Here is a 25542-nt window from a genome sequence, read left to right on the forward strand (position 1 = left end):
CTTGGCGTCCCTTGAGTGGGAGTTATAGGTTCTGACACGTGGGGAGAGCTAGATGGCATAACCTCCCTTTTGTCAGTCTCAGAAACCTCAGGTGATATCTTTAAAAGCCATAATATGGTCTTTATAGAAAGGTTAGTGCATTTGGTACACATTCTAAGAGGGGGTTCCACAATGGCTTCTAAACATAATGAACAAAGAGTTTCCTCTATGTCAGACATGTTTAACAGACTAATAATGAGACGAGCAAGCTTGGAAAACACTTTAATAAATGTGAAAAAAGCAATAATATAAAAACGGTACTGTGCCTTTAAGAGAGATAAACTAGCACATAAACTGCAAAACAGTGTTAAAAAGTAGTAAACTCTACGAAATTTTTACAGTGTGTATAAGGGACTAAAACAGCATTGCACCCACTTGCAAATGGATGATTAACCCCTCAGGCCCAAAAACGAATTAGAAAAACATTAAACCTGTTAACAAACAGTCAAACACACTGCCACAGCTCTACTGTGGCTCCTACCTGCCCTTAAATACGATTTTTGCAGGAACAAAACCCTCTATAGAGGTCCTATAAGCCAGAGGACTCCTTCAGGGAAGCTGGATGTCTCAGACTGAAAATGAAAATAGGCCCCTCCCACCATGCATTCAAAGTCAGAGGGCCTTAAAAAAGTACTCCTAGGAGAAATCTAACAAACTAGGCCCCAAATAAAGATTTATCACCCTCAGAGAAAAAAAGTTTTTATTTATAAATCATGCAAACTTTTTTACACTAAGTAATATAGGTATTAACATGAATATTATCCCTTTTTGCAAGCATGATCCCAGTTGTTGTTAAATCACTGTATCAGGCTTACCTTAAATATACCAGGCACTGTCAGCATTTTCTAGACCTTATCATCTCTCTAGAAATAAATATACTGAACATACCTCAAAGCAGGCAATCTGCAGACCGTCCCCCCAACTGAAGTTTTCTTTCCATACTCTTCAGTTATGTGTGAGAACAGCAATGGACCTTAGTTACAAACCGCTAAGATCATCAAACCTCCAGGCAGAAGTCTTCTTCCAATTTCTGCCTGAGAGTAAAAACAGTACAACGCCAGTACCATTTAAAAATAAACTTTTGATTGAAGGTAAAAACTACACTAAGTCACCACATCTCTCTTGATACTTCCTTTCTTGTCGCGAGCTGCAAGAGAATGACTGGGGGTGGCAGTTAGGGGAGGAGCTATATAGACAGCTCTGCTATGGGTGTCCTCTTGCAGCTTCCTGTTGGGAAGGAGAATATCCCACAAGTAATGGATGAACCGTGGACTGGATACACCTTTACAAGAGAAAATTATATATATATATATATATATATATATATATATATATATATATATATATATAAAATTAAATCAACATCTGGGAGTGCTGCCAATATGACCCAGTAATTACACAAACAAAGAGGTATCAAAGAGGTATGTAAGCGGTGACTGGCTAAGCAAAATATGGCCATATTGTGTGACTAAGTTCCCAATATTATTTAAAAAAAGATAGTTGTCTCTTGATGTATATGCAGGCAATTTTTTGCAGCAGTAAAAAAATATGTTATATATATATATATATATATATATATATATATATATATATATATATATATATATTTGTATACTGTGTGGCTGACAAGATGTGTTCAGCTAGCTCTCAGTAGCTCCTTCAGCAAAGGATAGTATAGGGATAAAGCAGATTTGATAACAGAAGTATATTGGAAAGTTGTTTTAAAAAAAAAAAAAAAAAATGTACGTTCTATCTGAATCCTAAAAGAAAAAAATTGGGTTTCATGTCGATGTAACTGTTAAAATGTGCCTGGATTGTATTCACTATCAAAAAAGTTAAAATCCATTAGATATATTTCTTGGACCAAGCATTTAAAAAAAAAAATAGATTAGTCTGAGAATAGCACGTAGATGTATTTTGAATGTTTCATTAGCTGTTTAAATATTGACAAAATAAGTGTAAAGTTTTAGTGTCTATAAAACAATGCAAGCTGTCATGTTGTAACTTAGGTTACCTTCTCTGATGTGGCCAATTAGAGACAGTTATTAATAGGTCACTAGAGTGTGCAGCCAATGGCTGTGTGGAATATAACAGTGTTCTGCACTTCCATTTCTAACAGGAACTGAAAATCTCAATTTCAGAATGGAATTACAGGAAAAGGGAACAACGTAAATGATGAAAGTATATTGCAGAGTATATATATATATAAATTTTATATTACCATCTCAAAGTGTTTTAATTTTCTTTTCAAATTGTGACCTTGTCACAAATAATTTTCTTAGAATTATCAGAGCTTCTGCCATCTCTGTATATGGGCCTTATATATATTACTCAAGCGTCTATTTTCTAGAGAAAACAGACCCAGTTTTGCTAACCTCTCCTCATAGCTTAAATTCTACATTCCCCTTATTAGCTTTGTGGTCCTTCTCTGAACTTTTTCTAAGTCTGCGCTCTGCAATGTCTTTTTTTCTAACTTTAATTTTCCATTAAAAAATAAACTATTTGGAATATGATAGCAGAAATTAATGGGTCCCTTCAAATTTATGTAGAAGAAGTTTTGATCCTAATCACACACAATTTGGGATACAGCCTATAGAACAGTTAATTAGACTTAATCAGGATGGTTTTGTTAGTGACAAACATTTTTGTTTGTGATTAAAAAGTTACCAATTAAAGAGGTTTTAATATACAGAGGGGTTAATCAATTAACATCATTAATACTGCTGTAGACTCTATGGACATGTTGACATTGCTGGATATAAGGATTTTTAATCAATCTAGAAATAAGCCAAAGACAGAAACACAGACTGTTGGTACAACTTTCAGCAATCAATTTAGGCACATTTGGGCTACCACTGGTACACTAGATTTTTCTATGCATAAAAGTTTTATAGATGATCCATTTATATAGCCCATCTGGGAGTATTTTTGTAACAATGTACAGTTTTGTTAATTTTTTAATAACATTGCGCTGATTTTCAGACTCCTAACCAAACCCCAAAGTATCAGATGTATACTGAAGTCTAGAGATTCCTGCTTGCTCCTGTTTGTGTAATCTGTCTTTTCATTTGCAGGGGAGGGGTCTGCTCCTCCTGCTTTCTCAGACCCTTTCCCTGAGTATTCCAGCCTAACTTTATCAACAGTGCTAAACTGGGAGCATCTAAGTACGTTTTTAAAAGGTTTTATTCTGGATGTTTACATCAGTATCTGTGCACACTCTTCTAAAATAGTGTCTATTACATGCAGTTATATAAAAATTGATCTACACTGTCCCTTTAAGTGTCAGGTGATAAGTACACAATTCCAGTCAATATTTACCTGTAGAGTGTATGATTTATCATCCTACATACCAATAATAGATCACATTTTGTTGCATAATTTACTGTGTTTTACAAAACAGTATAGAACCGCTGCATATGTCAACATCTTTATATATCTGAGGATCCCTGTTCAGCCATAGCAAAGCATTTTATTAAGACACATAAGCCGGATACCCTAAAACTGACAGACACTGATTGGGTTAACAGACCTGGTAGTGGAGAAAATACCTTAAATTTTAAACAAGATAATAATAATATAATAATAAATACATAAATAAATAAATATATATATATATATATATATATATATATATATATATATAATACATATACATGTTATTCTCTGACTAATCTTTTCCTTGAATGCATCATTCTATCTAGCATTTTCCTGTCACTATACGTCATGTCAACATTTTGATGTCAATGCTTCAATAGTAAGGACAAGCAACTTGCATTAGAAGCCTAGTGAAATGCACTCAAGAGATAGGTCTGAGAAAATTTCAGTTGTTAATTTTTTATTTTCATCACTTTTACAAATTATTTAAAACTTGTTTTCCTTTTCTGCATTAATATTGTAAAATGTGAAGACATAAAAAAAAATAAGTTTAACCACCAAAAAAAAATATAGAAAATATAAATGGAGCCAGTAAAGTAAGCCACTTTATACCAATGTCACAGGTATAACATCTGCCACCATTACCAAGACATACTGCAACTATAACACACATGAAGGGAAGGAAAAGAAAAATCCTAATGAAACAATCTCGTCAGCAACACTGCAAATCCTAAATCTTCTTTACAAACTGGTGTCACACCTGGATTGGAAGTAGTCTTTCTATCCAGCAGTCTCATCAATCATCCCAAACCAGCGTGTCATGCAGCTGACTGGGTGGACACATTTATCAGGAGTATGAAAAAAAAAAAAAAGGAAAGGAAAGAAACCTGACATGCCGAGCTGTCTGAGCCAATAGGTAGGCGGCTTCCCAGTGGTCATCTATTATATGCTGTCCTGTCAGCTATTCATCATAGCCTTTTACTGGCCACATACATCCATAAATCAAACCAAGAAACAATGCAATTATTCTGTTCTGCACAAAGGTCTCGCCAGAAGTAGATTCAGTCGTGATGGGGTGAAAATGACAGCCATTTAGATGGAGTGCAGGGCCTATAATGACGACTCCAAACTGGCCAGTATATTTAAGGGGAAGCACAGGCACAGAAGTGCTCTGTTGATTTACTAGAAGCAAAACCTTTCCTGCTTCATTTTGACACAGTAACTTAGTGGAAAATATGAAGGAGAAAAGAATGTAATAACTTAAATACGAGCACTATAATCTTATTGAGATGTGGGGGAAAACAGAAAAGTGAAATATAGTTTGCAGTACTCAAAGAAAAAAGTTAATCGTACCAAAATACAAAAGTTTATCATTTGTAATGCAATACATAGCAAACAGCTCATTAACCTTTTAACGCCGTTATGCCGTTCTATTCCGTCATATTTACACTGGGCTTTAAAGCTGTTATGACGGAATAGAACGTCATATCAAACGGCTGTCCTGAAGCCTTCTGCGCTTCAAGGACTTGATCGCGGTCTGGAGGGCGTTCCTAGGGTTGTAGGGACGCCCCCCAGATGCGATCCAATAATTGAAATCTCGCGATCGTATGCACGATCGCGTAGTTTCAATTTGTCTACATCGGAACAGGTGTTCCGATGTAGACACTTTAACCCTGTCACGAAAGGGTTAATACACACAAACATGTGAAATAATATCCACAGACCTTATCTGGCTGAGAGAAAGTCCCTGCATTGCATGGTGTGCGTGGATCCCACAGTTTCACAGTCTGATCCCAACTTCCAGTCACTATTACATTCACCTCTGGGCAAAACTCCACACATCTAATGGGTGCATCATGACTTCCAACTACAGTATCTGAAATAACAAAATTCAGGGTCACTAGTCAATGTAGGGAAAGTAAACACTTTGCAATTACACCAGTGTCTGCAGTCTTCCAATAGATTAACAAATCAGCAGAATCTAAACTATATTAGAACAAATTAACATCGTGTTTGCTGGAATGGTTCTTTAATTGGTCAAGCTCCACCCACCACTTTCCTTACTTGGAGGAGCTAATCTGGGCTTCAGTCTGAAAACAAAAGGGCTTACCACTGTCATTGTGTTAACACAATCGCCATTTTTTGGCCTCAGTAAAAAAAGATAAGAAACTGCAAATCAGTGACATACTGTATATGGCAAAGTTAAAGGGACAGTCTACTTGAAAAACAGAATTTATGCTTACCTGATAAATTACTTTCTCCAGCGGTGTGTCCGGTCCACGGCACATCCTTACTTGTGGGATATCTCTTCCCCAACAGGAAATGGCAAAGAGTCCCAGCAAAGCTGGCCATATAGTCCCTCCTAGGCTCCGCCCACCCCAGTCATTCGACCGACGGACAGGAGGAAAAATATAGGAGAAACCATATGGTACCGTGGTGACTGTAGTTAGAGAAAATAATTCATCAGACCTGATTAAAAAACCAGGGCGGGCCGTGTACCGGACACACCGTTGGAGAAAGTAATTTATCAGGTAAGCATAAATTCTGTTTTCTCCAACATTGGTGTGTCCGGTCCACTGCGTCATCCTTACTTGTGGGAACCAATACCAAAGCTTTAGGACACGGATGAAGGGAGGGAGCAAATCAGGTCACCTAAACGGAAGGCACCACAGCTTGCAAAACCTTTCTCCCAAAAATAGCCTCCGAAGAAGCAAAAGTATCAAATTTGTAAAATTTGGCAAAAGTGTGCAGTGAAGACCAAGTCGCTGCCTTACATATCTGGTCAACAGAAGCCTCGTTCTTGAAGGCCCATGTGGAAGCCACAGCCCTAGTGGAGTGAGCTGTAATTCTTTCAGGAGGCTGCCGTCCGGCAGTCTCATAAGCCAATCGGATGATGCTTTTAAGCCAAAAGGAAAGAGAGGTAGAAGTCGCTTTTTGACCTCTCCTTTTACCAGAATAAACAACAAACAAAGAAGATGTTTGTCTGAAATCTTTTGTAGCCTCTAAATAGAATTTTAGAGCACGGACTACGTGCAAATTGTGTAACAAACGTTCCTTCTTTGAAACTGGATTCGGACACAAAGAAGGTACAACTATCTCCTGGTTAATATTTTTGTTAGAAACAACCTTTGGAAGAAAACCAGGCTTAGTACGCAAAACCACCTTATCTGCATGGAACACCAGATAGGGCGGAGAACACTGCAGAGCAGATAACTCAGAAACTCTTCTAGCAGAAGAAATAGCAACCAAAAACAAAACTTTCCAAGATAGTAACTTCATATCTATGGAATGTAAAGGTTCAAACGGAACCCCTTGAAGAACTGAAAGAACTAGATTTAGACTCCAGGGAGGAGTCAAAGGTCTGTAAACAATCCTAACCAGAGCCTGAACAAATGCTTGAACATCTGGCACAGCTGCCAGTCTTTTGTGTAGTAAGACAGATAAAGCAGAGATCTGTCCCTTTAGAGAACTTGCAGATAATCCTTTCTCCAAACCTTCTTGTAGAAAGGAGAGAATCCTAGGAATTTTTATCTTATTCCATGGGAATCCTTTGGAATCACACCAACAGATATATCTTTTCCATATCTTATGGTAAATCTTTCTAGTTACCGGTTTTCTGGCCTGAGCCAGAGTATCTATCACGGAATCTGAAAACCCACGCTTCGATAGAATCAAGCGTTCAATCTCCAAGCCGTCAGCTGGAGGGAAACCAGATTTGGATGTTCGAATGGACCCTGAACAAGAAGGTCCTGTCTCAAAGGTAGCTTCCATGTTGGAACCGATGACATATTCACCAGGTCTGCAGCTATCAAGATCACCGAGGCCCTCTCCTGATTGATCCTGGCTACCAGCCTGGGAATGAGAGGAAACGGTGGAAATACATAAGCTAGGTTGAAGGTCCAAGGGGCTACAAGTGCATCTACTAGAGTCGCCTTGGGATCCCTGGATCTGGACCCGTAGCAAGGAACCTTGAAGTTCTGACGAGTCATGTCTGGAATGCCCCATAATTAAGTTATTTGGGCAAAGATCTCCGGGTGGAGTTCCCACTCCCCCGGATGGAATGTCTGACGACTCAGATAATCCGCCTCCCAGTTTTCCACACCTGGGATGTGGATCGCAGACAGGTGGCAGGAGTGATCCTCTGCCCATTTAATTATTTTGGTCACTTCTTTCATCGCCAGGGAACTCCTTGTTCCCCCCTGATGATTGATATAAGCAACGGTCGTCATGTTGTCTGATTGGAATCTTATGAATCTGGCCTTTGCTAGTTGAGGCCAAGTCCTGAGAGCATTGAATATCGCTCTCAGTTCCCGAATGTTTATCGGGAGAAGAGACTCTTCCCGAGACCATAGACCCTGAGCTTTCAGGGATTCCCAGACCGCGCCCCAGTCCACTAGACTGGCGTCGGTCGTGACAATGACCCACTCTGGTCTGCGGAAGCTAATTCCCTGGGATAGATTGTCCAGGGTCAGCCACCAACGGAGTGAATCTCTGGTCTTCTGATCTACTTGAATCATTAGAGACAAGTCTGTATAGTCCCCATTCCACTGTTTGAGCATGCACAGTTGTAATGGTCTTAGATGAATTCGTGCAAAAGGAACTATGTCCATTGCTGCAACCATCAACCCTACTACTTCCATGCACTGCGCTATGGAAGGACGAGGAACAGAATGAAGAACTTGACAAGTGCTTAGAAGTTTTGACTTTCTGACCTCTGTCAGAAAAATCCTCATTTCTAAGGAATCTATTATTGTTCCCAAGAAGGGAACTCTTGTCGACGGAGACAGAGAACTTTTTTCTATGTTCACCTTCCATCCGTGTGATCTGAGAAAGGCCAGAACGATGTCTGTATGAGCCTTTGCTTTTGACAGGGACGACGCTTGTATTAGAATGTCGTCCAAGTAAGGTACTACTGCAATGCCCCTCGGTCTTAGAACCGCTAGAAGGGACCCTAGTACCTTTGTGAAAATCCTTGGAGCAGTGGCTAACCCGAATGGGAGGGCCACAAACTGGTAATGCTTGTCCAGAAAGGCGAACCTTAGGAACTGATGATGTTCTTTGTGGATAGGAATATGTAGGTACACATCCTTTAGATCCACGGTAGTCATAAATTGACTTTCCTGGATAGTGGGTAGAATCGTTCGAATGGTTTCCATCTTGAACGATGGTACCCTGAGAAATTTGTTTAGGATCTTCAAATCCAAAATTGGTCTGAAAGTTCCCTCTTTTTTGGGAACTACGAACAGATTGGAATAAAATCCCATTCCTTGTTCCTTTATTGGAACTGGGTGTATCACTCCCATCTTTAACAGGTCTTCTACACAATGTAAGAACGCCTGTCTCTTTATTTGGTTTGAGGATAAGTGAGACATGTGGAACCTTCCCCTTGGGGGTAGTTCCCTGAATTCCAGGAGATAACCCTGAGAAACTATTTCTAGCGCCCAGGGATCCTGAACATCTCTTGCCCAAGCCTGAGCAAAGAGAGAGAGTCTGCCCCCCACTAGATCCGGTCCCGGATCGGGGGCTACTCCTTCATGCTGTTTTGTTAGCAGCGGCAGGCTTCTTGGCCTGCTTACCCTTGTTCCAGCCTTGCATCGGTTTCCAGGCTGGTTTGGGTTGTGAGGCATTACCCTCTTGCTTAGAGGATGCAGAATTAGAGGCCGGTCCGTTCCTGAAATTGCGAAAGGAACGAAAATTAGACTTATTCTTGGCCTTGAAAGGCCTATCTTGTGGAAGGGTGTGGCCCTTTCCCCCAGTGATGTCTGAAATAATCTCTTTCAATTCTGGTCCAAATAGAGTTTTACCTTTGAAAGGGATGTTAAGCAATTTTGTCTTGGATGACACATCCGCTGACCAAGACTTTAGCCAAAGCGCTCTGCGCGCCACAATAGCAAACCCTGAATTTTTCGCCGCTAATCTAGCTAATTGTAAAGCGGCATCTAAAATAAAAGAGTTAGCCAACTTAAGTGCGTGAACTCTGTCCATAACCTCCTCATATGGAGTCTCTCTACTAAGCGAGTTTTCTAGTTCCTCGAACCAGAACCACGCTGCTGTAGTGACAGGAACAATGCACGAAATTGGTTGTAGAAGGTAACCTTGCTGTACAAAAATCTTTTTAAGCAAACCCTCCAATTTTTTTATCCATAGGATCTTTGAAAGCACAACTATCCTCGATAGGAATAGTAGTGCGTTTGTTTAGAGTAGAAACTGCCCCCTCGACCTTAGGGACTGTCTGCCATAAGTCCTTTCTGGGGTCGACCATAGGAAATAATTTCATAAATATAGGGGGGGGAACAAAAGGTATGCCGGGCTTTTCCCACTCCTTATTCACTATGTCCGCCACCCGCTTGGGTATAGGAAAAGCGTCGGGGTGCACCGGAACCTCTAGGAACTTGTCCATCTTGCATAATTTCTCTGGAATGACCAAGTTGTCACAATCGTCCAGAGTAGATAACACCTCCTTAAGCAGTGCGCGGAGATGTTCTAATTTAAATTTAAATGTCACAACATCAGGTTCAGCTTGTTGAGAAATTTTTCCTGAATCTGAAATTTCCCCATCTGACAAAACCTCCCTCATGGCCCCTTCAGATTGGTGTGAGGGTATGACAGAACAATTATCATCAGCGCCCTCCTGCTCTTCAGTGTTTAAAACAGAGCAATCGCGCTTTCTCTGATAAGTAGGCATTTTGGATAAAATATTTGCTATGGAGTTATCCATTACAGCCGTTAATTGTTGCATGGTAATAAGCATTGGCGCGCTAGATGTACTAGGGGCCTCCTGCGTGGGCAAAACTGGTGTAGACACAGTAGGAGATGATGTAGTATCATGTTTACTCCCCTCATCTGAGGAATCATCTTGGGCAATATCATTATTTGTGGCAGTACTGTCCTTACTTTGTTTGGATGCTATGGCACAATTATCACACAAATTTAAATTGGGAGACACATTGGCTTTCATACATATAGAACATAGCTTATCCGAAGGCACAGACATGTTAAACAGGCTTAAACTTGTCAATAAAGCACAAAAAACGTATTAAAACAAAACCGTTACTGTCTCTTTAAATTTTAAACAGAAAACACTTTATTACTGAATATGTGAAAAAGTATGAAGGAATTGTTCAAAAATTACCAAAATTTCACCACAGTGTCTTAAAGCATTAAGAGTATTGCACATCAAATTTCAGATCTTTAACCCTTAAAATAACGGAACCGGAGCCGTTTACAAATTTAACCCCTATACAGTCCCAGCTATAGCCTTTGCTGAGACCTAACCAAGCCCAGAGGGGAATACGATACCAATTGACGCCTTCTAGAAACTTTTCCAGCAACTTTCAGATCCTCACACATGCATCTGCATGCCCTGCTCTCAAAAAACAACTGTGCAGTAATGGCGCGAAAATGAGGCTCAGCCTACAACTAGGAAGGCCCCCTGACTGGAAAAGGTGTCTAACATAGTGCCTGCCGTTTAATAAACTTTCCCCAAGTTTATAAATGTGAATTGTCAGCATAAATATGAATAAAATGCCCAAATAAAGCAATCTATTTAGCCCATAAAAATGTCTACCAGTTTTATAGCCCATATTAAGCCCTTTATTCTGTTTGTTTGACTAAGAAAATGGATTACCGGTCCCCATGAGGGGAAATGACAGCCTTCCAGCATTACATGGTCTTGTTAGAAATATGGCTAGTCATACCTTAAGCAGAAAAGTCTGCTAACTGTTTCCCCCAACTGAAGTTATTTCATCTCAACAGTCCTATGTGGAAACAGCAATCGATTTTAGTTACTGTCTGCTAAAATCATCTTCCTCTCACAAACAGAAATCTTCATCCTTTTCTGTTTCAGAGTAAATAGTACATACCAGCACTATTTTAAAATAACAAATAGGGCTGCAACAACTAATCGGCAAGATTGATCATAAAAATAGTTGTCAAAGAATCTCATTATCAATTAGGTGGTCAGCGATTAGTTGGTTAATTGCACAGCACCAGCTGCTTCAATCCGATGAACTCCTGCACATGGTATTGTGCAAACATTTTTATTTTTTTTTTATTTTTTCTATCCGATTAATCGGATGATTATTGTCCGATTAATCGGATAGAAAAACGATTAAAAAAATAAATAAATTCAATTTTTTTTGCACAATCTTAGTTGCAGTAGATCATCAGATTAAAGCAGCTGGTACTGTGCAACTGACCAACTAATCGCTGACCACCTAATTGATAATGAGATTTGTTGACAGCTATTTTTATGATCAAACTTACCGATTAGTTGTTGCAGCCCTAATAACAAACACTTGATAGAAGAATAAAAACTACATTTAAACACCAAAAAACTCTTAACCATCTCCGTGGAGATGTTGCCTGTGCAACGGCAAAGAGAATGACTGGGGTGGGCGGAGCCTAGGAGGGACTATATGGCCAGCTTTGCTGGGACTCTTTGCCATTTCCTGTTGGGGAAGAGATATCCCAGAAGTAAGGATGACGCCGTGGACCGGACACACCAATGTTGGAGAAAATTTTATTGTTTAAAAAGATAGATAATCTCTTTATTACCCATTCCCCAGTTTTGCATAACACTCTAGGTATTAGGGGGTGCACAGAATAACAATAACATTTATAATGATATTCAAATTTACAAAAAGGTGAGAGTCACAAATTAAGAACTAATGTCCAAATAGTTTATGAACAATTCTTATGTTCCACCAAGGTCGCTCTTCATAGGGTTAAAAGACTTCACTCTGAAATACAGAAACAAACGCCTCCTAGTGCAATAAGGTAATATACAGCTCATAAAGATATGTACTCAAAGCCGGCAGCACTCAGTTGTGCTGATTCACACAGTCTGGGAATTCTAGGTAGGGGTAATCACCCACAGCAGCTGCTGGTTCCGGATATAAAGGCTCCAGGTGGGCAAAATCACCCAGAGAGGCTACCAGTTCAAGGTACACAGGAATCAGTTGTGCCTCCGATTAAAAACACATTAAGGGAACAACAAAGTGCCTGATGAAACAGCACTTATAGCTGAGAAACGCGTTGCAGTTTTGTCATATCAGAGGGTAACTTATTCCCTTAATGTGTTTTTACTTTTTAAAATTAAAGTTTTTAAAATCGGAGGCATGACTGATTACTGTGTCAACCGAGTGCTGCTGGCACCCAGCACCTGGGTAGCGCTTACCGATTGGTGCCTAAATGTAGCCACCAATCAAACACTACCCACTGTGCTGAACCAAAAATGGGCCAGCTCCTATGCTTACATTCCAGCTTTTTCAAATAAAGATACCAAGAGAACAAAGAAAAATTAATAGGAGTAAATTAGAGACTTGGTTAAAATTGCTGCTCTATCTGAATCATGAAAGTTTAATTTTGACTTGAGTATCCCTTTAAGTCTATTTCTGAAAAGATTATACAGTTTCTTAATTTCATAATTATGAAGAAAAAAAACTTCATATTTGCAATTGATAACATTGAGTTTTTTGCAATAATTGCCATTGGGAACAGAAGTAATCGAATCAGTCCTCCTGCTCGCAATCAGCAGCCCAAAGACCATGAATAATGCGGCTAGTCCATGTGCTTACCTCCATCTGTGTTCAGATCATGCATTTTTAACTGATGATCCAAACCTCCACTCCAGGCATGAGTAGGATCCTATAAAAGAAATGCCATTTAGAGTAGCAGTTTTGAAAGTAAAAAATAAAAAAAGCCCAAAGTTTGTATTAATTGCTAACAATAATACTTACATAAAAAGCACAATCCAATACTGGCCCTGTGTGCTGGTATTTCAGTCTCATAGTGTTTGCAGACACATCATAAAGACGGACAGATGTGTCCCAGGAAGAGACCAGCAGGAACTGGGAAGAACTTGGGCTGAATTTGACAGCGGAAATTCCATCTTCAGGGGCCTGGCTTAACTTAAACTCGTTGGATCCAGTCATCTAAAAAACAAAAAAAAAATCTAAATAAAACTGAAGGAAGAATGAAATATTTTAAAAATAAAACCCAAAAAAAAAAAACTTACTTCAAAGCTGCAGAGACAATATAATCTCCATACTACATAAAGGGCCAGATTACAAGTGGTGCACTAAATATTGCTTTCATGAAAGATATTTGCGCTCCACTGTGTAATACCAGCGCACGCTAATGTAGTGTTTTAGCACTACTGTGATACATTGGCAAAACAACACTGGGTGCTCACCTAGCACTTAATGAAAGCTGTATTCGCACTCAGTGACTCAGGCAGTTAATTTGAGACAAGGTCCAATAGGCAAAGATCAGCAAGAGCTGCGGGTTTTGCCATTGGCAGTGAAGTATAGTCCACAGGTCTATAGTAGACTACAAATGAATGTGACAAACTTGTTTGTATTTTAGTATGTTTTGTTGACGTCAAGCATGTATAATTGTAGGACCAAATGCTGTAACTAACTTCATTTAATGCTTCATGTATGCATGTGTGCCAACCAATGTTGTATCGATATCTAAAACATTTTAAAGGAAATTAAAGGGACATACTAGTGCAAAAAAAAGCTGCCTCAAGGCACAAATCAAATGTATTAAACACAGTTTAAAAGGGACATTCAGATTAAAATGATCATAGATGAATTACACCTATGAATAGAAAATACATGTACTGGCAAAAAAAAGCATCTAATACAAGTTATCACTATTTAAGTGTTGACATTTTTTTCTGCACGTGCATGTGAAGCATAGCTAGATATTCTTAGCGCACCAGCATTTTAAATACTGCAGCTGTTCAGAGCACCAGTGGGGCCTGTATCATGTCAGCAATAAAATTGAGACCTTACCAGATGGTACAAGCACCTTAGGCTCTCTGAGCAAGTGCTGTGTTTAAAATGCTGGTGCACTATGCATACAATACACATTTGAAAGAGCTATAGCTTGTATTAAAAGCATTTTTTGCAAATACATGTATATTACAAAAAATGATTCTATCCAAAACTGAAATGCATCCATTTGCATTCCAATTTTGGCTGTAATGTCCCTTTAAGTTGTGCAGCAGCCATTCTGCAGCCCGGTACGTCTCCTAAGCTTACATTTCTGCTCTTTCCAATAAAGATATCAAGAGAACAAAGAAAATTTGATAAATAGGAGTAAATTAGAAAGTTGCTTAAAATCGTATGCTCTATAAGAATTATGAAAGAAAAAAAAAAAATTAGGTTTCATATGCCTTTAAGGTAGAAAGTGCAACTCCACTTACTCCATGTTTCCTCTGATCTTTAGGCTGCAGCATGCTAGGAGATAAGTATGTGGACAGATGACCATCACAACTATATGATCTTTTGGAAAGTCCCATTCAAAAACCATGGACATTAGTATGGAGTTAGACCCCTTTTGCAGCTATAACAGCTTGTGAGAAGGCTTTCCAGAAGAGTTTGGGGTATGTTTGTGGGAATTGGTACTCTTTCACCCAAAAGAGCATTTGTGACATAAGGCACTGGCGTTGGACAAGAGGGTCTGACTCGCAATCGTATTGCCAATTCATCCTAAAGGTGTTCAATGGGGTATAGGTCAGGGCTCTGTGCAGGCCACTCGAGTTCCTCTACAGCAAACATCAAACCATGTATTCATGGATCTCGCTTTGTGTATCCTCACAGCCTTGTTTGCAAAGTATTTTTACTGCCCGTTTTATATCTGTCCCTTATTGTCCTCAGCAAGCAAGAAAATAGGAAACAAGTTTAAACATGGCAGCACTCATTACTTTATAGAATCTTAACTTTTATATTTATATATTCAATTTTCAAACAAACTAATATAACTACAAAAAATACATGTACATTTTATTCTAAGACTAATCTTTGCTATGAATACATCATCATGTCTAGCAGGTATTTTCAATTTGAAATTGCTTTAGTCAGTTTTAAAGATTTTATAAACAAGTCGTAATCCAAGTGAATGACAACTAAAGACACAAATTATTATAAGATACAGTAATGCAAAGACATGCAAAAAAATCCATAGTTTAAAATCTTTGATTAGTTGTATCCTTCAGAGAAAGCAATAAGATGTGATTTTTTTCCCTTCTAATGAGGCCTGTTCTGGTGGCAACTATATTAATAAATGTATAAGGAATGTCTTCTCTGTAACAAGATCTGTCACTAATTACTAAGTATTTTAACCTCCTAAATTACCAGAAACTATGATTGGTTTAAGACATATGTCTTTACTAAACAGAGGCCTTTATGAAGCCACTAATAAAATAAAAAGGGCCCACTAACGCAACTCATTTCCTCTTGGATCAATAAAGTAATTATATACTACAGACGTTTAAATAAAAATATGCCACTGGCTTCAAGCAAATTTAATTTCACAGATTCTCTTCTACAAAACAGCCTGCATAAACAGGCCTATCTCAATTAACCATGCTCTGTTCCAGAGATCTGCTGGTAATTGCAGAGTACAGCAAACTTTATTATATCAAAGGGTTTAGACAGTTATAAACATAAGTATTATTCTAGAATACAGATAAAGTTGTAACAGAAATGACAGCAAAATAAATCACAGTTTATTAAAACATTGTTCTCATAATTTTTTTCCATTACCCTGTTTTTCAGCTGTATTATATACAGTGGTATTTTGTTTATAAACAGAATGTGATACCAATAATGAAATAAAGCAGGGTATAAAACAAAGCATACTTAAAGGGACAGTCAACACTTCTGTTAACATTATTTGATATTGGAAACTAAAAGCCGAAGATCCGCCTGCACTATACCCCTTCTGCCTTGCCGCCTTGCTTCTGTACTAATTACTGTCACTAACTTCTCTAATACCGGGTAAATATGGCAGCCAAACTCCCCCCACCGTTACGTAGCTGCCTTCTTCAAATGATCAGCAAATCAGAATCCAATCCTCGGTCAGAAATTGCAAGCACAAGGGGGGAGTTCGGCTGCCATAGTTACCCAGTATTGGCGAAGTTAGCGACAGTGATTAGTACAGAAGTAAGGTGGCAAGGCAGAAGGGGTATAGTGCAGGCGGATCTTCGGCTTTTATTTTCCAATATCAAATAATGTTAACGGAAGTGTTCACTGTCCCTTTAAGTTACATATTTAAAGTGAAAGTCAACCATAGCGTTTTTGAAACGCTAGGGCTGCCTGTTGAAACAAATAGAAGGGCACTTTCATTCATGAAGTATTGGATACTTAATGCAGAAAGTGCCTTTATTCGTTTCAACCGTTCTTAGCTGCTACGGCAGCCGACGGCCCAAAAAATTTTTTTATAAGAGGTGACGTTTTCACCTCTTAGAAAAATATTTTTTTGCCGTGGGCTGCTGTAGCAGCTAAGAACGACAAACCATTGAAAATAATAAAGGCACTTTCTGCATGAAGTATCTAATACTTCATGAATGAAAGTGCCCTTTATTTGTTTCAACAGTCAACCCTAGGGTTTCAAAAACGCTATGGTTGACTTTCACTTTAACAAAGTTTCCCATATGACAGTTGCTGATGTGAATTATTTTGTTATTCAGTCTTTATTTAAAAAACTAATTTCTAATATGGCATATTGACCCTAATAAATGCAGTGCCAACAAATAAACAAACAACTGCAGCCTTATTCAGCATTTGCCACAAAACAAATTGTCATGCCTATATTTCACCATAATCAAGTTCAAACAAGAAATCACTGTTGAATTTTTAGGTTGTAACAAAAGCAAAGTGCTACATAAACAAAGATTTTTTTTTTTTTCACAGTGCTATTTACGAAGTTTACACCTTAAAAATTATGGATGCTTTGCTGAACAACAAATTCTGATTTACATTGAATGGGCTACAGAAGTTCAACATTTTAGACGTAGGTTCATAAAGAAAAAAACTTGATGCATTACATTTCTTTTGAGAATCTACAAAAACATCAGTACAGATAAGATTGGCATGTGGTGCAGCCAAATCAAATGGTGATTAAAGCCATTTTTTTGTTAAATCGGACAGAGGATTTTTAAATGCGTTTTTTTTTCTCTCTTACCTAGATATCACAATGCCAAAAAAAAGCCTGTGACAGAAGCAGTGCAACTAACAGATTAGTGATATTGTCCCCTTTTTTACAGCTGTATAATGTGCACAATGCATCATGTGACCTTTACATTTTTTAGAGTAACACAAAATATATTTAAAAAAACAGCACTAAACAATAATAGAGAGCAATGTAGCAGCTGTAACATAAAGTTCCTGTTTTGTATCATGCTCCCTAAAGTGATGGTACATTTATATAGTCTGGTAAGCTTGATTTGAAAATACATCTGAACAGTCGAGTCACTAACCTTATTTCGGGGGGGGGGAAACGATAACGTTTTTTATATTCTTTGATTCTTACTATTTTATTGCGGCATCCGTTTGCTCAGCCCCCCTTGTTGTTCCTGCTTTATGCACAGCTCTGTTTTAGAGCAGTCCCACGTGAACTCATTCACTAAAGAACTTTTCTTTCTTCTTTTCTTACAAACATGGCAGAATGTGATTGAATAGCAGAGAAAACGTCATTAAAAAAAACTGGTGGGGCTGCCGGAGCGCACATTACAATCGGAGCAGTTTGCTTTAGTTTACATTAATACAAGGTGGTATTGACATTTTTTAATTAAACACCTACTTATTTTTATAGCTGCATCGATTAATGATAGACTATTTGAATTTACAATCACTTTAACCTGAAGCACATTATACAGCTGTAAAAAATAGGCTTATGTCAGAGGCTGTGAGAATACCTGAACTCCAAGATGGCCGCCGCAGTACAAAGAGGCAGAGCTTCAGTATCTGGCTCCTTTAAGAAGGAGCGGAAGAGAGGCAAGTGTAAATCTCTTGAATCTTTTCATTTTTCAAGCTGTTGCTAAGATAGTGTTACATAATTCAGCACATAGGGCAGACTTATGTAACATCTTTTAAGTTTACGGTTCCTTTAATTAAAAAAAAGGAGAACGGATTTGAAAAGAGCTGCAGGAACAGGATGAAATGCAACAACATGGTGAGTAGTTAACATTCTAGGATAGTTGTACCAAGCAGTTTAATGTCTCTTTAGGTAATATTTATAAATTACAGAAAATGCTGATTAAAGGGACAGTCTACACCAGAATTTTTATTGTTTTAAAAGATAATCCCTTGATTACCCAATTCCCTAGTTTTGCATAACTAACAGTTATATTAATATACGTTTTACCTCTGTGATTACCTTCTAAGCCTCTGCAGATTGACCCCTTATTTCAGTTCTTTTGACAAACTTGCATTTTAGCCAATCAGTGCTGACTCCTGCGTGAGCACAGTGTTATCTATATGACACATGAACTAACACCCTCTAGTGGTGAAAAACTGTCAAAATGTATTCAGATAAGAGGCTGTCTTCAAGGTCTAAGAAATTAACATATGAACCTCCTAGATTTAGCTTTCTATTAAGAATGCCAAGAGAACAAAGTTAAATTGTTGATAAAAGTAAATTGGAAAGTTGATTAAAATGACATGCCCTATCTGAACCATGAAAGTTTATTGTGGACTAGACTGTCCCTTTAATTGCATAATATAACTGATGAAATAATGAGCAACAAACATTTTAATATTAACTAATGTTGGTTTAATATTGGCTTAAATTTTAGCCATTGTGGTCAGTAAAATCAGCCAGGTGGTGCACTCACTAAGGCGGCCCTGGGAAGAACACTACACTCCCACCTCCGTGCTTCACTGTTGGAGCTATGCATTCGCTATCTTAGTCCTTGCCAGGCTCATGCCAAGCATGCTGGACCCCATCCGAGTTGAACAAATGTATATTGGTCTCATCTGACCAAAGAATGTGCTCCCAATATTCATAAGACTTCTTTTCGTGTTATTTAGCAAAAGTTTAATCTTGCAGCTTTGTGCTGAAGAGCAAGCAAGGTTTTTTTCTTGGACACCGTCCATAGGAGGTTGACATTATGCAATATCCGTCGCACTGTGTGAGCAGTCAGATAAACTCCAATTTCCATTGATAACTCCAGCCAAGTCTGAAGCACTTGCTAGTCTGTTTTTCCAGAGCTAGATTGTGGAAGTAGTGCACTGTACATGGAGTCAATTTAGAAAACTGGTTTTAAAACCTGTCCGCAGGCCTCCCTAACAGGTCAGATTTTCAGTATTACCTTGGTGGAGAGTAGGTAAAATAACCACGTTTACTAATCAGCTGATTGTTTCACCTGTATTCAAGTTCAGATAGTCTCAAAATCTGTCATGTTAGGGTGTTTTAGGAAGACAGACTCTGTGGCTCTCATTAGTGCCATGGTATTATGGCTTGTTTGATTGATTCTTAGTTGGTCACCGATATTCCTGTATTCTTTTCCACCTTTGTAAAGTTTCATAATCAGATTTTTTTTAATTTCTCTGGCAAATCTTTTCCATGTGGAGCAGTGATGCAGACATGCACATGCAGTTAGACACAGCCCATAGGTCTAAAATTTAGAAAGTTTTGATGTTCACAGGTCATTTTATAACCATGTTCATGCAACTAGGCTAATTGGAAATCGCTGATGTACTCAAACTGTACCTTTTAAACTTGAAAGCAGCTCCAGCTTCCTCCGGTCGTTGCAAGCCATTTCTGAAGTCAGAAATGATGGATAAGTCATCCTCCAATCACAGCTTCCCCCCTGTGGGAATCAGTGTCTGATTCAACGCTGTGATTGGAGGAAGCCGGATTCCTCATTTTAGACCCAGGAAGAGGCTTTACGACGGGTGGAGGAAGCTGGAGCAGCTGTGAAGATTAAAAGGCAATTTTTTTTTCTCAACAGGAGTGAAATGTAAATTTTGATGAATTAAAGTGCCCCCGTTTTTAATCGAATTTCAAAATTGACATTCACTAAGTAATATTGCACAGGGGGGTACTCACTTTTGTTGTTATATATATATATATATATATATATATATATATATATATATATATATATATATATATATATATATATATATATATATATATATATATATATATATATATATATATATATGTGCAGTATGTTATGACATCAAAAGACAAACGGACATTCAGGTACAAATTTACACTCACTTGGTGAGACCTCAATCAATATGATGTAAGGTGCTGGCGTGGAGGCTCTATTTGGCCTGATACGACATCCAACGATGCTTCTCACTGTTAATGAATTTTTCCAGTATTCAATGTCATATCAGGCCAAATAGAGCCTCCACACCAGCACCTTACCTCATATTGATTGAGGTCTCACCAAGCGAGTGTAAATTTGTACCTGAATGTCCGTTTGTCTTTTGATGTCATAACATACTGCACCCAGATCTGGCTTCTCCATATACATACACACACAATATGTCTAATGTATGTGGAACACCCCTACTGAGTCCAGGTGTTCCAGTCACACTCATTCCTAAGAGGTACATAAAATCCAAAGCATATCCATGAAATCTCCATAGACAAATATTGGCATTACAATGGGTTATACTGAAAAGCTCAGTGACTTTAAAAGGTGTCACTGAATGCCACAAGTCAATTTGAAGCTGTGAAATCTCTGCCCTACTAGATCTGCTTGGGTATTGAGTGCTAACAACAGCTCAGAGCCGTCGCTAGCACTCAACCACCTTTTGAGCAATCGGGGGGCTCCCACTGACTCCCAGCCCGGAGATCGGGCCTGCATAGTGACAGGCATCACCGGGGCTTCCCGTTATGTGCAGTGACGACACGCGCAATGACGTCACTGCGCAACTTTATTTAAAATTAACAATACAAAATATAGGGAAAGGGGGCATGCTGCTAAGAAGCCTGTATCTCAGGCATCTAAGCAGCTACAGACCCCCAAGACCCACCATTGGAAAGGTAATCGCCTAACCTTTAAAGCTTAGCACTGAAAGGGTTAAAGGGACATGAAAGCCAAACATTTTCTTTCATGATTTAGGTAGAACATACAATTTTAAACAACTTTCCAGTTTACTTCTATTATCAAAATTGCTTCATTCTCTTGGTATCATTTGTTGAAGGAGCATCAATGCACTACTGGTTTCGAACTGAACACATGGCTGAGCTAATGACAATCAGTGTGTATAATTTATATATATATATATATATATATATACACACATACATATACACTGCAACAACTAATTGATTATGAAAATAGTTTGTTTGCAATTAGTTGGTCTGCACATCAGCTGCTTCACTCCAATGAGCTTCTGCATATAGTATTGTGTTTTATGGTTATATGCCTTTAACCTAAACGACATCAACAAATTTTTACTTTTTCGAGACAGTATAAATTAACAATTAATCCTGGCTTATGTGCAACCAAGAAATAAAATAGGAGTTATCATTTGGATTGTTAATATTAAATAAGGTGATTTGGGACTATGCTTTGCATGATATTGTGCCTAGCTTATTTACACCTAGCCCTAGATTAATGGGTTGTGTTATTTGAATTGATTTGCACTATTATTTGTTTGCACAATTATTAGTGGATCGCTTGCTATTGCTGATTATATGTACTGTATAGATAAATGTGTAAGGCTGTTATTGATATATAGACCTTAGTGCTTTTGACTTTTGTTTTTTATATTTTTTAATTCATTGTAATATGTACTAAATTCAACCTCTCTAAGTATATATCTAGCTGACTAGATATTTTTTCCCTAACCTTATAACTGGTTATTTACCATTGCATATAGATATTCAAGATATTTTTATGCCAGAATGAAGTCCAGGCTTACTTTAAGAGGCATCTTGCATTGGTGAAGAGCAAGCAAAGATAAATATCCCACCTTGGTGAAATTGGCAAAACCGTACTTATGCATCTCAGGCACCTCAACACCATCTGAGCCCCTCTTCTCTGCTGCAGACAAATTAGCTTGCAAAAAGAGAGCCAGCCTTAGCCAGAAGCTTGTGGTCATGTTGACATTTTTAGCATTTGAATATGGTATTGTGCACTTTTCAAACAGTTTGTGGGTTTTGTTTGGTTTTATTTTTGCTCAATTAAAAAAAAAATTGTTCTGCTGCCGGTTAAAAAAAAAAAAAAAAAAACACAGTTGTGTTAATGTAAAGTTATTCGGAAGTTTATATTTGTAACACTCAGTATGTGGATTTTATTTTAAATATAGGAAAAAAAATATATATATATTTTATCCGATTAATCAGAAAAATAATCATCTTGACTTCAACCCCACTGAAAAACTTTAGGACAGGGGTCTACAAAACGGTTTAAAATTTAGGAGTTAGTAAGAATATTTAGGAGACAAATACTTTTAGGGGCCAGACAGTCATATTTCCTAGTGTGTGTTATTATTTTCTTTAAGTCATATTTGTTTATAGATATATGGAGAATAATCAAAAAAAAAAAAAAAAACAGAGTAGAATTCTAGGAGCCAGTGCCTCCCTGCTCCTGGGTTTGTGGAGCCCTGTCTTTAGGATGAATTGGAACTCTAATTGCAAACCAGACCTTCTCCTCCAACATCAGTGCCTGACCTTACAAATGGTCTTTTGGCGGAATTATTACAAGTTCCCACAGAGAAAACTCCAAAATCTTGTGAAAAACCTTCCAAGAAGATTGACAGTGATTATAGCAGCAAGAGGGGGAGGGGCAACTCCATATAAATGTGTATAAATTTGAAATAAAATGTCCAACACGTTCATAGGTGTGATGTTCAGGTGTCCATGTACTTTTGGCCATAAAGTGTGTATGCATGCATATTCTCCCACCATTAACCATGCATGCTCCATATGAATTCACCAGCATTTTGAGCATGCACTTTGTTTAGCTGCATAAACTAGGGTAGAAGTGTGCATGAAAAAATATATCACAGAAGACATAATTTCTCAAAAGCACTTTTACAGACAAAAGAATAGACCAAAATGCTTCTTGTCAAATCTGAAATACACTACTGTGCATTCAGCTTTGCATACAGAACATTCCTGTTAAAAATAAAATGTTGGTTAGAACAATTTTTTTTAATATATTCATAGTAATGAACATTATCAAAGTTTCACTTGAATGTTTCAACTGTGCATGTGACCTGAGAATTATGACATCACTAAACCACTTTACTAGAAGTGTACTGTACTAGACGCATTTCTGCTAATGTATGTGTATTGAAAAATGATGTTTCTTTTTAAAACTGAAATGCACTGGTATTCAGCAGGATAGGTATTCAGCAGGATAGGTCCCTGTTGTGATAATTTTTTTGTAAAGTGAAGTTGATACTACAATTTAGTAATATAGTTGTCAACTGTCCCTATTTTTCCTGGGACAGTATGTGTTTTGGCTTCTGTCAAGTGATATAATCGTCACAAGAATCTCTAATTTATTGTAAAAATCTGTCCTTGGTTGTAAAATGTGATATAAAGGGTTCCATTTATCAAGGTGCAGCCTTAGATCTCCTGCTGAGCAGGCTCATATAGCCAAGCCTCTAGCAGATAGTTGATAGCAAGACCACCTCTGAACTGGCGGTTTAAAAACACAACTTAATCCAACTGGAGTGATTGACAGCCCCTGCTCTCACCAAATTGCATGCTCAAGAGAAGGGGCGGCGGATACACACAAACAGTGCTGCAATCACGGGTAGACAGGACCTCAAACTGAGAACTTTGCATGTGCACATTTATAAATGGACCCCGGTCTTATGTGTATATTTACATATTGCAAAACACTCTACAGCATTTTAGAGCAGAACAACATCTGTGAAATTTTCTGAGGTTTACAAAATTAAAACAAACATATTTAATATTCTGAAAATTTTATGTGCAACTTACATAGACTGTTTGGGGCAGAGATGAAATGATGGTAGTAAAGACACTGATGTGGTATCTAGCATATTTGATTGCACTGTTGCAAAATGCCCCTGGAATTATTTTTTTTTTAAAGGGACATGAAACCCAATTTTTTTCTTTCATGATTTAGAAAGAACAAGCAATTTTAAACATATTTCTAATATACTTCTATTATCTAAATTGCTTCATTCTATTGATATCCTTTGCTAAAATGCATACCTAGATAGGCTCAGAAGCTGCTGACTGGTGGCTGCACATAGATGCCTCATGTGATTGGCTCACCCATGTGCATTGCTATTTCTTCAACAAAGAATATCCACAGAATGAAGCAAATTAGATAATAGAAGTAAATTATAAATTATGTTTAAAATTTCATTCACTGGGGCCGATTTTACCCCGATGCCGGTTTCTGCGTGAGCCTTCAGGCTCGCCGTAAACAGCAGTTATAAAGCAGTGGTCTTAAAGGGACACTCAAGTCAAAATTAAATTTCATGATTTAGATACAGCATGCAATTTTTAACAACTTTCCAATGTACTTCCATTAACAAAATGTGCACAGTCTTTTTATATTTACACTTTTTGAGTCACCAACTCCTACTGAGCATGTGCAAGAATTCACAGCATATACGTATATGCATTTGTGATTGGCTGATGGCTGTCACATGATACAGGGGGAGTGGAAATAGACATAACTTTGCAATTTATTTAACAAAAATCTACTACTCATTTGAAGTTCAGACTAAGTGCTATTGCACTGTCTTCTTATCATGCATTTGTTGATTATGCAAATGTACAGTGTTGACTGGTCCTTTAAAGTGAAAGTAAATTTTTAGTTCCGCCAACAACGCTATTGATAATACATCTCCCATAAAGGATAGTCGCTAACTTTTTATGCTTAAAAAAAAGTTCCTATACTAGGAAATTTATATTTAATATTGTGTACCTTTAGCTAGCTTCCTCTGCCCCCTGCTAGCTTCCGGGTTTACAAGTGTTAGAGAAAAGAGCGGTCCCACCCGCTCTATACATCATTAGCCGTGCACGCTCTCGTCAGCCCAATATTTCACGCATGCGCAATGATACGAGCTCCACTTCGATACTAAACATTGAATCATTGTTTAATATGGGTGCGGAGATAATATAAATTTGTTTGTAAGTAGAGAATTCCCCGATGACTAACGAGCAAGCGAAATTTATTAAGTTCTAGAAAAGTATATTGTTTCAGTTGAGTTACGTCACTAAGGGATTTCCTTTGAAGTTCTAAATGCGCATGCGGCTATCGTGAACGCGCATCTGATCGTGGATGAACTTTAAGGATAGCCACATGCACATTTGAAAATGGGGGCGTAAATAGAACAGGCTAGACGCCCATGGGGGACCAATGAAATTCTGATA

At 38.0% G+C, this 25542-nt stretch overlaps 1 protein-coding gene across 1 annotated transcript in view; it reads right to left on the bottom strand.

Annotated features, from left to right (window-relative positions):
• Window positions 1-25542, bottom strand: part of BUB3 (BUB3 mitotic checkpoint protein) — a 51637-nt gene that overhangs the window by 24249 nt on the left and 1846 nt on the right. Inside the window, exons 2-4 of the mRNA XM_053692612.1 lie at window positions 13155-13349; window positions 12993-13062; window positions 5139-5290 (exon numbers count right to left, since the gene is read on the bottom strand). Of these exons, the coding sequence (XP_053548587.1) occupies window positions 5139-5290; window positions 12993-13062; window positions 13155-13349 (417 nt within the window). The remainder of the gene's footprint in view (window positions 1-5138; window positions 5291-12992; window positions 13063-13154; window positions 13350-25542) is intronic.

Source organism: Bombina bombina, chromosome 9 (assembly GCF_027579735.1).
Source record: "Bombina bombina isolate aBomBom1 chromosome 9, aBomBom1.pri, whole genome shotgun sequence".
In the NCBI taxonomy this organism is placed as follows: Eukaryota; Metazoa; Chordata; class Amphibia; order Anura; family Bombinatoridae; genus Bombina; species Bombina bombina.